Consider the following 13,051-nt stretch of genomic DNA (forward strand, 5'->3'; position numbering starts at 1 on the left):
TCCAATTAAACATCTTGTAAGAATTACATTGAAGCATTAAATCATCCTGATTTCACGAATTTGCATGTCAAATTTGCTATAAGAGTGCTCCTCTTTTGTACGGTGGGTACAGGCAGTGCTCTGGCTTAAGCTTGCCTTTTACAGCCTGCCGCCCAGGTGCACAGCATCCCTTGCATCCTTGCTTGAGCTGCTCCTGGCCAGTTCCCCGGTATTGTTATTTCTTTGGGTAGCCATTCTAAAATATTGTAACCTGAGTCGCAAGGTGTTCCGTGTTTTTCTTGATAGGGGTGGTGTCCCCGTCCTGTGGCGGGTTCTCGCTCATGTCAGCGGTGAAGGTTCGTGGATGTGTTGGGGAGCTGTGGACAGCACCGGCGGGGCCTTGTCACGGGTGTCTGGGCTTGGGGGGGCCCGCGGCGCTGTCCTGGATTTGCCGAGCGGTGATGTGTCCTGGGATTGGGTGTGTGGTTGTGCTGCTTGGGGGGTTAGCGGGATGTTGGTCCAAACCGGGTATGCTTTCCGGCTGTCTTGCCGGTTTGAGTTTTTTTTTCCGGCACGCCCACAATCTCACGATCAATGAGCTTATATCGCAAAAGTGACAGAGCCAGGGCATGCTCAGTTCTATACTATACTATATTGTAACCTGAATTATTTTTCCATTTGAATTTGTAAATTAACAACAGTGACATTATATATGTTTGCTGGAGATGGAGGGATCCAGGTTTACAACTGGGAATATTACAATTTCACTACTTTGAGGAAAATATGTTATATAACTTGCAGCTGTGTATAATAGGCATTGGAAAATTTCATTCATCAATAATCAAATATTAAGGAATGGAAGGGATTGTTTATCATCTTTTTCTAGAAATGTTGATATTTTCTCATTTCACAAGTTGTCCCTCTCACGCCAGAAGTATGAATGAACAATGTCCTTGGGGAGAAAAAACATCTAGAACACTCCTTTGCTTCTATGAACAAGTGACTAAGGATTTGGGTATGGTCATAAATGTTGATGCTGTTTATTTTGATTTTCAGAAGGGATTTCATCTGGTCCAGTATGGTGAAATCTTGAAGCATTTACGAGTTTGGGATTGGAGGCAACTTGTTGAATTGGACAGAATCATTAGGAGGTAGGAGATAGGTCATAACAGATTATGGTGAGTGGGGAATTCTCTGATTAAACAGGTGTCACAAGTGAAGTCTGTCAAGGAAGTATCCTTGTGCCTACACTTTTTCACCGATAACCTTGATCAGGGTATTGATTGGATTCTTAAAAAATTCACAGATGACGTGAAGCTAATGGGGATAGTCAGGAATCAAAATAATAGGGAGTTGCTCCAGAGACCAACCTAAGCAGAATTGTGGCATAGACAAATGAATGGAGCATATTCTTTTGCATTGACAAGTGCATGGTTGAACATTTTGGTTCAAGCAACCCACATTTCACTTACAAGTGGAATGGTGTTATTATTTTGGATGCAACTGGAATCACCGATTCAGGAATTCTTATTTTTGGAAATCTTTACTTTAACTTGATTAATTTGATTCTTCGATTTACATAATTTTTGATTTCCTTTCACTATATGTAATCTTTGACGAATCAATAAATTTTGGTTTTACCGGAGATGCCCTGTTCCCCCCCCCCTCGGGGGGGGGGGGGGGGGGCAAAGTGCTTGCGTTGCTTCTTGCGACAGAGCCTGGGTGTCTCGCGGTTTCTCCAGTTTCTCCAGGAATTCTTATTGAAGAGCAGTTTAGGTTTTCTGAACATTGTTCAGCAGTGGTTGAAAAAATTTAATAGAATGCTCAGTTTTTCTCAAACAAAGTCTCTTCAGGTTTTCCTAAAGTGATCCTTTCACTTTTACAGGGCTTAGTTCGTCTTGGACTGGAGTATGCAGTCAGGTTTCGGAGACCGTACTTACAGAGGGACATCAACTTAGTCTAGGGGGTGCAGAGAAGGGCCATGAATGCTTTTGATGACACATGGGGCTTAAGCAATGAAGAGAGACAAATTTTTTTTACATTTAAATTGGAAGAGCGCAGATGTCAGTGGGATGTGATTGAATTGTTCAAAATTTTCAATGGGATGGATAAAATGGACCACAAGTAATTAATAATACATCATCAATCAATTGCTTTGACAAGGGGGCATTGGTAAGGGACAAGTCTAGGTTGTGGTGCGTCGCAGAGAGTTTTTCTCCGATAGGGTTGTGAATAAATGGAATGGCTTACCTCTGTGGGTCGTGAATACTAACACAATTGATATATTCAAAAAGGATTACGATAAACATATTAGGATAAATCGTGAAATTAGGATAATCGTATCCATACTTAGATGAAGACAACCATAATTTGTTATATATTTATATTTTATCATATATTGCAGTATATTTATGTTATATCATAATTATTGGTTTTTATTGTTCTTATTGAGTTGCTGTATTTTTGATATAGTTTATCGAGATACTATATTCAACATCCATATTTTCTATGGGCATCTTTTTTTTCAGCCACCTTGTTCGGCATTTTGTATGTTGCGGCATTTGTATTTGAATGCTGTTTGAATGTTAACTCTACCCATGTTACTCTATGGAAGTTATTTTCCAAAATGTTTTGTAGCATGTGTTTCAATAGGGATACACATTTGCGTTTCAAACAAAACTTTGTAAAATAAGATGTTCAACCAGCTGATAAAAAAAGAAAATTTGTGCATTTGTGTTTTTGGGACAAAAAACATGTATTTGTAGTCTATAAATCTTTAAAAAAATTATTTTTTCACAAATTCAATTTGGAAAGTATTTGATTCTACACAAAACTCTCAGGAAAAAAACATCTGCAAAGAAGATGCAGTGGTAAAAAAAATCTACACTACAAAATTCCGATTTTTTTTTTTTTTCTGAAGCATAAAATGAAAATTTTCACAATGTACCTTCACAAGAAAGTCCATAAGGTAACTCAGGGCTTTGTAATTGTCATCAGGTAGACGGTCCAGGATAAGGGATTTGGCAACAGGTAGTTTCTCGATTGCATTCAACTCTATACAAAGAAAATTGTGTAAGTAAGTACTTTATTGATGTGCACCAGGGTGCCAATCCCCAAAGCAGAATATTGTGTTGATGAGCAACAAGCTTTTAACTGACTGGAAATGTTCTGTGGTAAAAATTTCAATGTTTCTACACTTTTCTTAAAATTCTTCCAGATTGCTCTGCAGCAGTGAGTAATGATCTGCAACATACATTGCAGTTTTCTGCATATTCTGCTTTGGGGATGCCAATCAAGGAAAGAAAATCGAGAAAATATGCTAAGCCTGAATTTCAAAGGTATTTCCCCAAATATTGAAGTACTTTCTCTAAATATTGCAATACGCATCCTCAAAAAAACATGCTTGACATTGCACACAAAAGAAAAAAACACCTTGAAATTCCATCACATCATCGTAAAGATCAAAAGTAAGTATAGGCTCTTCCATTTCTCGAAGAAATCGTTTCAACATCACAGCCGCTACATGGATATCATCTTCATAATCTTCAAAATGGACATTCTTTCCTACAGTGAGCAGAAAGAAAGAATTTCAAACACTTGTAAAATAAATATAGCAAATAAATATCAAAATTTAACAACAAAAGGCATAGATAAGAGATCTGGTTCCAAAAACAAGTTTAAACCAGCCTATAGGTATCTCTTTTTTTTATGAAGTAAATTTCACAAAACTGCATTCCATTTCTCTGATTCTTGTGTGTGTTTACAAACCATCTCCTACTCACAAATACACTATACCAAGAAAATGATATGAAAGGCAGAAGTACTACCAAATATGAATATGGAGAGGGGGGGGGGGATGGGAACAGTATGTAAAATTACAATAAAACTTAATGAAGCGATTTCAGAACATTTTACATGACTGAATATGAGGATGAACTACTAAACTGAATATCATGCATTTGATTTGAACACTATCCATTCTGGAAAAGTTATGTGCAGACTTTATTGAATCGAGACATTAAGATGATTTTTCTCACCTTCATCGAACATTGACTCAACTTCCTGTATTGTCTTTGTACTTGCAGAGCGACGAAATATCCCTTCAGTTTCTAATGCTGAAAATAATAAAACATAAAAATCAGCAAACATATTCATGACAATGAAGAAATGAAACATATTTTCAATGAATGAGATTTTGAAATGCATAAATACCATTGTCATTATCTAAGTATGTGATGCACTCTCTCATCACTCGAGGAATAGGATCTCCGTTATTGTGATCTTTGAGGCTGAAACAGATAATGAAATGGGAGACATTATAATGAGAATCTTAGAAGCATACCCGATAAAAGTTATTACAATTTTCTTCCAGTAAATGTGGATCATGCATAAAAACAAAATTGATTTTTTTTTTTGTGCGGAATATAAACTATTGCATATTATCTGCAGCCTTTTTTTCAAAAGAGAATAGAATAAAAATGTATTAAAAATATATCACAATAGAATGTCCACATAGAATTTTTTTAAACATGATCAACAATCCCTTGCAGTCCCTAAGATTTCATTGGTGGTTGAGACATGAGTGGATTACACATCACTGCAGATTACACAACAGTAGACTCTTATTAATCCAGCACATATAAGACCTGTTGGATTACCAAAATTGCCAGATTACAGGAAGTCAATCAAAAAAGCCCATTTAAATAATATAAACTTCTCCACAATGATATACAGTAACATGTTTTTCCTCTTCTTTGACTCAAAGAAAACGCACCAAAAAACTCCAGATCACTGGATGGGCTGGACTAGTGTATGGCAGGATTATCGAGAGTCTGCTATATTTACCATGATTTTTGTCTCTGGTTAGCAGACCCAAACATGCGAACATTAGCATGAGGCCTCTCAGTAGTGATGAATGTTGAGCTTCCCCCCCCCCCGCAAAAAAAAACATAATCAGTCCAACAAAAGATATTAATATCAAAAATATTATTATTTTTTATTTTTTTAAAAAATTGCAATTCAATATGTTGATTTAAAATACACCACCTCATAGGCCCTAGAATCTAAGGCTTAGGCAAACATGAATTCCTGCCTCTTCCCCAAGCAAATTTAAGAGGTAGTTTAGCAGTGCCTTAGTAATTCATGAAGATCAGAGCACTTATGACAAAATATTCTCTCCATAACAAGTTTTTGGGTTCAATCAGGTACTATCAGTCTTATCAGTCTGGGTCTAGACCCGCCATGCTGAATTGCTCAGAAAGCTGTTTATAGCCCACTGTGATTGACTGTGAAAGTAATATGTTCTTTTTTGTCATTTTCAATATTCCAGTCACCCAAAGAGTCAATGGTAAAGGACCAAATTCACAAATATCTATCTCCTAACTGCAAAAACAAAAATTTGAGTAAAAGTAATAATCATTTTCATGATGATTAAATCAAATTCAAAAAATCTAAAGACTTCAAGAATAAACTGGAGAATATTTTTATCATCAAAACTACTGAGGTAACTTTAACCAGAAAGAATTTAAAAATTATGCAATAAAAATTTCCATTTAACACCATTCAGTTCCAACAGCAGCAGCAAAGAATAAAAATTGATTATGCTTACTAAATGAGAGATACGCGAAATTGTTGTGTTTCACGTGGCATTTGTGCATGAAATGTGCTTGAGACTGACGTCTTCCCATTCTGAGCTACAGCAACAATCTTTTTGTCATGACTGCAAAAAAAGAAAATGAAAGTTAGAGATATTCTAGGATAAGATTTAACTTTCATGTAGCATGTTTTTGCAAGCAACTACCATATGAGCTCATTCTCAAAAGGGAACATTTCCACTTTTGCTAAATTTACCATAGAAGTAAAAACCTTTTTTTTTTTGGAACAGACCGCTTTGCAAAAGTAGAAAATAGCCCAACAAGTGGTATAAGAATATTTAATTATTGTTCTCAATCAACATTAAAGGGAGTTATCGGCATTCAAATTTTAGAAATGTTCCATTTTTAATGAAATGTTAATTATTTATATATTATAATTATAATTTATTTATTATCATAATTTAATGAAATATTAGTTAATTGTTTTAATCAAAAATGGAGCTGCTTAAGTCTGAAAAATTGGAAACATCTATGTCACCCATTGATTCCAGAAGGGTTCATCTAGCCAAGAAAGGTACCCTTACTGTCCTTTCTCATAAGTAACAGCTGAAACACAATCACAACCATTCTAAAGTGGAACCTTCCATAGCGAACAGTCCTGTTTGCAGACACCTCCACCAACTGGCACTTTTTGAATTATGTTTACAGGACTCAATGTATTTCATCCATTAACTGACACTCATTAGTGAACAAAATTTTTGGTCCCATGGGTGTCCATTAACAAGAGGTTCAACTGTAGAATGCAACTTTTAAAATGCTTCTGAAAAATGTGTCATTTAAAACAAAAATCCTTGATGACAATAGAACAACTGCTTTGTTATGTTCCCTTTCGAATGAAAAATATTGAAGTAAATGAACGAGGTGTATATATAGTCGGACCTGCATATAACTAAGTCGGAAAAGTAGCGAAACTATTCGTTATACATGAACTTTATTACATCCATACCAGCTTTGAAAATGATGCTTTCAAGTGAAATGAAGCATAACTTACATACACGATAAACATTTTTCAATATGGTAAACATTCTAAAAATAAAGATTAAACTAATATATTTAGGAAAAAAGATTAATTTAATTTAAACCTTATGTAATACAACAAAAATATTTATCAATTGCTTTTTGTTTTTTTTCAATTCATACAATTGTGTAAGGTATTGCAATAAAATAATTTTTGCCCAATAATCATTCAAAATTTAATGTCATTTATTTTAGCAAAGGCCAGGTCATTGTTTCACATTTTTGCCAGCCTTTTCTCGAACCAAAAAGAAGTGCTTCACATCAATATGAGATTTTTTTTCTGAATCTCTTCTTTAACCAACCAAGAACGTTCTCTTCAATTTCTCTTTGTTCCAAATCGTTGATAACGAACTATGTTGAATCTTGAATTTTTTTTCGATACCTCACTTTTTTTAATCTTTTGCTATCAACTAAGCTATATAGCTTTGATTTCCAAAGCAAATGTTTTAGTTAGTGAAGCAATAGTGGTTAGTGGTTAGCACTCGTGTGCACTCGTATATTCTCAAAATTAACTCTACCACAATAACTCCACCACAACCGGCATTTGAATCTGGGCAAATGTGCACAAAAGGTGTTTTGAAGATTGGATTCTTGGGAAGTAATAGCCTTAATCTTTCCTCCCTAAAAGCTTTCCTGCAAGCAAAATAGGATTTAACTAGGTAAAAGAGGCTGTATACCTTCTCTAATGGTTTAACGGAAAAAAGTAAAAAAAAAAGTGAAGCAAAGAGGATTTTACCATTTTTACAATACTCAAAAACACTGAAATAAATGTTCTTCCAAGGAAAAGCACTCATTATGAAAGGTAAATTTACAGATAAGAAGATTTAGATAAGATAACAAAGAAATTAGTGACAATTCATATTTGAAAACCAGCTGGAAATTAGTTATAAGCGTACTTTGCTGAAATCTGTGTCCGTTATAAACAATCAAAATAACAGAGATGCAATGCAAAATTCATGGGACAAGGAAAAACTTTGTTATATGTAAAAATTTGTAATATCTGTGTTCTTTATAAGCGGGTCTGACTGTATATGTCCTCTTTTGATAGAAACAACCCAATTTACATTATAATTTTGACCAAAAATATTCCCATTTCCCTAAACCCTGTTGCATAATTTGACAGAACTCATCCCAAGGATTCAGAAACTGTTGAAGAGAGCATTAAAAAAATGGAAATGTTGTTCTTTTGAAAATAAGATCCAGATATTTTATTTGAAAATATAAAAATTTTTCCTCCAAAATCAAACTTATTTATACAGATATGCATCAGAATTGATGATAATTTCATCACTGATCTACATCTATTTCTTTTGCTTCATACTGTGTATTTCTTTCTTTTGCACCATGTTCTCAATAACACTACTCTTTTCTTAACACTGAGGAGATTTAATCAAATTATCAATCTTATGATCAATAAAAAGGGATCATAGGTCAATGCAGATGATGGCCCACTGGTAAGATGGATGGATAGATGTTGCTCTAGAAAGTGACCAGGCCTGGCAGCCACTGCTACGAGAAATTGTTAGTAACTTATGCTAAATGATCAGGGATGGTAAGACTGCAAACATATACAAAAAAAAAAAAATGTCAGACACAACCAAGGTGATACATTGACCGAGAGCGTGAACTAGTCAGTGAACAGTTGCTCTGGCAGCAAAATCAGGTGTGGTCTCAGGTTAGTGAGGTCGCACTCTCAGGGAATTGGTTTTAAATCCGCCTGAAAAGCTGAATTTACTTTTGTCACTTGAGTGGTGTAAGATGCTCGTCTACCTAACACCTTTAAGGTTGCTGCCAGGTAAAAGGTTCGAACTGGGGAAAGAATATGGATAACAAGATATTTTCCTTAACAAGCTTGAGGCAACCACCAATAGATAGCGCCTTCATTTCCAACCCAACTGGTTAAAGGCAGTAAATTGCAATATAGCGATAAGACCCGAGTTGATGTGTGGTGAAGTAGCAAGTGAGCCAGTGCTTTCACAGCCACTCACTCCTACACTTTCTTGGCTACTCATTTGCTTTGTAGGTCAGTCATTCATTCTTTCTTTTTGGTACTTGATCACTCCCTTACTTCCTTAGTGATTCACCTATACGCATGCTTTTCATGTCAGTCACTTACTCACATGGTCACACAGTTCCCTCATATGCCACCAATCTTTCTCTCAGTCACTGACTCATTCAATTTCTCACTTGGTTTTTCTATTTCTTGGTTACTTTGTCCCTCACTTGCACTCTGTCACTCATAATACAAAAAACATGAGGTGATTAATTCTTATTGGTTAATTTTCACTTGGGTGAATTTTCCATGAATCCAAAAAAAAGCAAAAAACCCCATGGTTATACAGACTGGAATTTAAAAAAAAGAGGAAAATAATGATTTTAGTATGGACATCTGCCCAGGTCCTCTTTCCACTTTATCCCCCCCCCCCCGCAAAACTCAAACGGTAAATTTTTGTTCATTAGACATTTCATTTCAAACTGAGCACAACTCCAGTGCATCATCATGGACAATTTACTACAGAATGGGGTAGTACATTGTCCATGACGATTGTCAGTAGTGTGAGTGTGTGTACCTAACAGTCTGAATGCCTGTATAGTGCTTTGTCTGATTTTTCAGTGCTGCTATTTATATTTCAGAAGTGAAGTGTAATGATTGAATGTTTGTACTGATGTAGGCCTGCTCCTTTCTGTGGCTAGAATTTTTTAACGAGAAGATCGGATCGCATTTGCACCTATTCTGTAGTTGGGACTACAGAAAACCAACTTCAGCAGACCACCACTGTGGTATGTTCATTAGACAGCAAAAAAAATTTTAAACATCAACTCCAGACTTGAACGTTTTTTATACTTAGTTGTGAGCCCCACAATGCTTCACCCAGGGCCTCTTCAAGTCTAGATCAATAAAAAATTGCCATAAACAGGGGAGCACAACCTCTGGCCCATGGGCCAAATGCAGCCCACAAAAGAGGCTCTTCCAGCCGTGTTTCAATAGAAAAGCATCAACACACACAACACAATAAATGCCCAAATTGACCATATTTCCATTATTCCTTCATAAAAGCCACAGATAATCAGGATCCATATGGGAAATCACCAATTATTAAAAGGCTGTCAAATATGCAAGTAAAATTGCAAATTACACCCAAAAATGGTCGAAGGCAAATAAAGTTGCCAATTAAGTCCTAAAAATTTTTCAAAGGGAATTAAAGTTTCCAACTATCACTAAAATTGCTAGAAAATCACCAATGGCAGGATATAGACAGAGCTACTATAACTCACATCGATTAAAATGTAATTCATCAAAAAAAAAAAAGATATTTGACAAATATGTGAAATTAATATATTTTTATATGACTATAATTATGATAATTGGAGTCATAATTATCATCATATACTTTATAATCTCAGTCCATGATTAAAAAAAAATCATGGTAGATTCATTGCAATTCAGGAAAAACATGACATTTTACATTTATAGAAAAATCGGGATGGCTAAAAAAGGAACATCCCATAAAATATTCCAGTTTCCGGTCCATGAGTGGCAGAAATATCACATATCTGGCCTGTTGAACAAAAACGTTGTGCGCCCCCAAGCCCAATATATTTTTTAATATTCCTACTGTTAAAGACTAGTTTATGTACAGCAAATTTGCCACCCAAAAAAGGTGAACAAGCATACAAGTTCTCCAAATTATCACACCCTTCGCTCAGCCCTGAGTTATTTAGAAAATGCTTTTGTGCTTGGACCTACTTAATCTGCTAATTTCTATACACTAAGTTAATCTGCTCCTGGATAACTCAAGTTATACTGTAGCTGATATTTAAGTGCTATGATAGCCCCTGCTCAATGAATTAAATATATGCCTTGTGTTATATACGTTACTGCCAAAGCCCAAATTACGGCCAATTTGCAAGATGGCCAAGCAGTTCAGCCAGTCTGATTTTCAGAAATGATTTAGGCTTTGACCGACCAAAGCCCACCTCACCAATTGTGAGGTAGCCGAAGGTCCCTGGCCAAAGTTTGATGTGCTGATTTAAGACAATTGGGTAAATGCCAAATCCTTCTTTTTCTTCTTCTTTTTGTCACCAATGTTTGATACATGGCTATGCATAGTAGCTGTATTGGAATCAAATTTTGGAGGGAAAAAAATTACTGCCACATTGTGACTGCAGTTGGATGGGTTGCCATAGCTAACATGGACATAATTATCGTGAAAAAATATGCCAACTTGGTAATGACCCAGAATCATGTCTTTTGTTATAAAACTTTGGCCAGGGATCTCCAGCCACTTCGTGAACTGGCTGGCCAAAGCCAGAAATTTGGACATTGGCTGAGTCAATATTCAACGAAATTGACCAATTTTGGGCTTTGGCAATAAAATGTATAAATATACATTAATTAATAACACAATTTACTGCATAGTATGAATAGAATCATAATTGTTCCAATAAACAGAAAAATGCAAGTTAATTTGGAAAGTACAATCAAGAAACCATGAAATAATAATTGCTTACTCTAAAACCGGTTTTGGAATGGCAACCTGTTCAAAATGGAGGTGCTCTTTCAACTCGTGGAGGTAATTTACATACATGACTTTCTTGCCAAATTTTGCACTAAAGTGTAAAGGAGGAAAAAAAGACGTGATGATACATTTCACAGAATAAAATGCAGAATAAAGATTAGATGGTAGGATTGGAGTGAAAAAATAAACAAATCTTCCACTCAAATTACTTCAAAGAAATTTTCTCTGAATTTTCACACTCTTATTTATAGATTTATTTTATGACTAGAGGTTTCGCCCCCCCAAGTGCTTTCCAAGTAGCTGGGAGTAATCAATCAGGAATACCTTAACCTAAAGAACCAATTGCATGTAAGTTTCTATTTCCCATGAGATATCAAACACTTACTCAGCAAGGGGATGGATGAATGCAATAGTGAAAAAAAAAGGTGCTCAAAAATCACACCGCCAAAAAGAATAGAAGTGGAAAGACAATTACTTTTTTTAGTTTATACAAAATAGAGATGAGAATAAAAAATGGGAAAAAGGTTATACAAAATATAGAGAATGTATAGCTTGAAAAATATTATAGAAGAAAAATTTAGGCGATAGTCAAAATTTCTTAGGAGCCAAACAAGCACTCTTTTTTTCTCAAGAAAAAACAGTTCTAAAAAAACCTTTATCCAACCTAGTGATTCCTTTCCAAGTTAAGTAGGCATGCTGCATAAATTCTGAATATTTTATACGTTGTCCTCAGAACTCAAATTTAGTGATCACACATGAAGAGTAGGTTGTAATACCCATTTTTTGTTGGTTGCCATGGCAACCTAGCACCTGATATTTGTCAAGGCCTGGAGCATATGTACGTGTATACAATTATACTGTAAAGTAGTTTTACTGGATTAATAATATGTACATTTTAATATGATGGCTGAAAATGTTCAACATATTGTGGTTTTGCAGTGTATATCGTTATTTATAACAATATATGTAGAATGTTGAAGGCTCAGGAAAACAACAGTTTAACAACAGTCGTACCTCAATAATTTGACACAGTAGATAACTCGACATCTATTTTCCCATGGCACAACACTAATTTCAATGTAAGGACAACTAACTAGGCTTCATGTTTGGCTTAGCTTAAGTCAACTGCAATTTTTTTCCCCTTTAACACAACTAATTTTTACATATCAAGCATGAATATCACCTGCGAATATCTTTCCAGAGTTCATAGGGGTTACATTTTTTTTCAGTGGTTCTGCCACATGATGATGCTGTTTGAAACCTGTTGGCCAGATTTTCATTTTAGTGGCATTTCCAGAAAACGTCTTTCGTTCTTTTCATGGTCAAAAACATTTGTGGATTATGTCAACATCCACTAGGGCTAAAAAATATTATTTATTGGAAGCTTTGATATTGTCTGTTGTGGAGAATGGTTTCAGCGGAACTATTTTAAGATTTCTTGGAAAAGGAGTAAAAGGAAAAAGTGCTAAAGCCTGGTTAGACAATGAATGTCATTTGGTTTTCATAGTGAGTATCAATGGTCACAAATGCAATGGCTCCAAGCAAACTTCATAATTTAACTTTAAAAATAAACAGTTGTAATTTTGAAAAAACTAGAATCTAGTAAAACTCAGAGTCAACTCATGAAAGAATATAGTATTGCATGGAATACTATTTCAACATTTGCTAAAAATAAGTAAAACATTTCGTCCGCATTTGAATCCATTATTCATATCTTCAATTAACCTTCTGTTTTTTTGGAAGATATTGGTACAGTAAGTAGAAAAGATTCCAATACAAATAATTGATTTTTAGATCATTTAAAAAATACTCAAGGCATTACACATGTAGAGGTTTATTCATAACCAACAGTGAGTTTTTATTATTGTATTAGTCACTCAT

General features: G+C 35.0%; 1 protein-coding gene across 1 annotated transcript in view; it reads right to left on the reverse strand.

Annotated features, from left to right (window-relative positions):
• RhoGAP68F (Rho GTPase activating protein at 68F) overlaps positions 1-13,051 on the reverse strand; it is a 33,138-nt gene that overhangs the window by 2,684 nt on the left and 17,403 nt on the right. Inside the window, exons 8-13 of the mRNA XM_089247951.1 lie at positions 11,163-11,261; positions 5,588-5,698; positions 4,192-4,268; positions 4,017-4,094; positions 3,412-3,543; positions 2,927-3,033 (exon numbers count right to left, since the gene is read on the reverse strand). Of these exons, the coding sequence (XP_089104077.1) occupies positions 2,927-3,033; positions 3,412-3,543; positions 4,017-4,094; positions 4,192-4,268; positions 5,588-5,698; positions 11,163-11,261 (604 nt within the window). The remainder of the gene's footprint in view (positions 1-2,926; positions 3,034-3,411; positions 3,544-4,016; positions 4,095-4,191; positions 4,269-5,587; positions 5,699-11,162; positions 11,262-13,051) is intronic.

This window comes from Pholcus phalangioides, unplaced genomic scaffold (assembly GCF_987345545.1).
Source record: "Pholcus phalangioides strain wild (caught in Gottingen) unplaced genomic scaffold, Ppha-v1.0 ptg000018l_1, whole genome shotgun sequence".
Taxonomy (NCBI): domain Eukaryota; kingdom Metazoa; phylum Arthropoda; class Arachnida; order Araneae; family Pholcidae; genus Pholcus; species Pholcus phalangioides.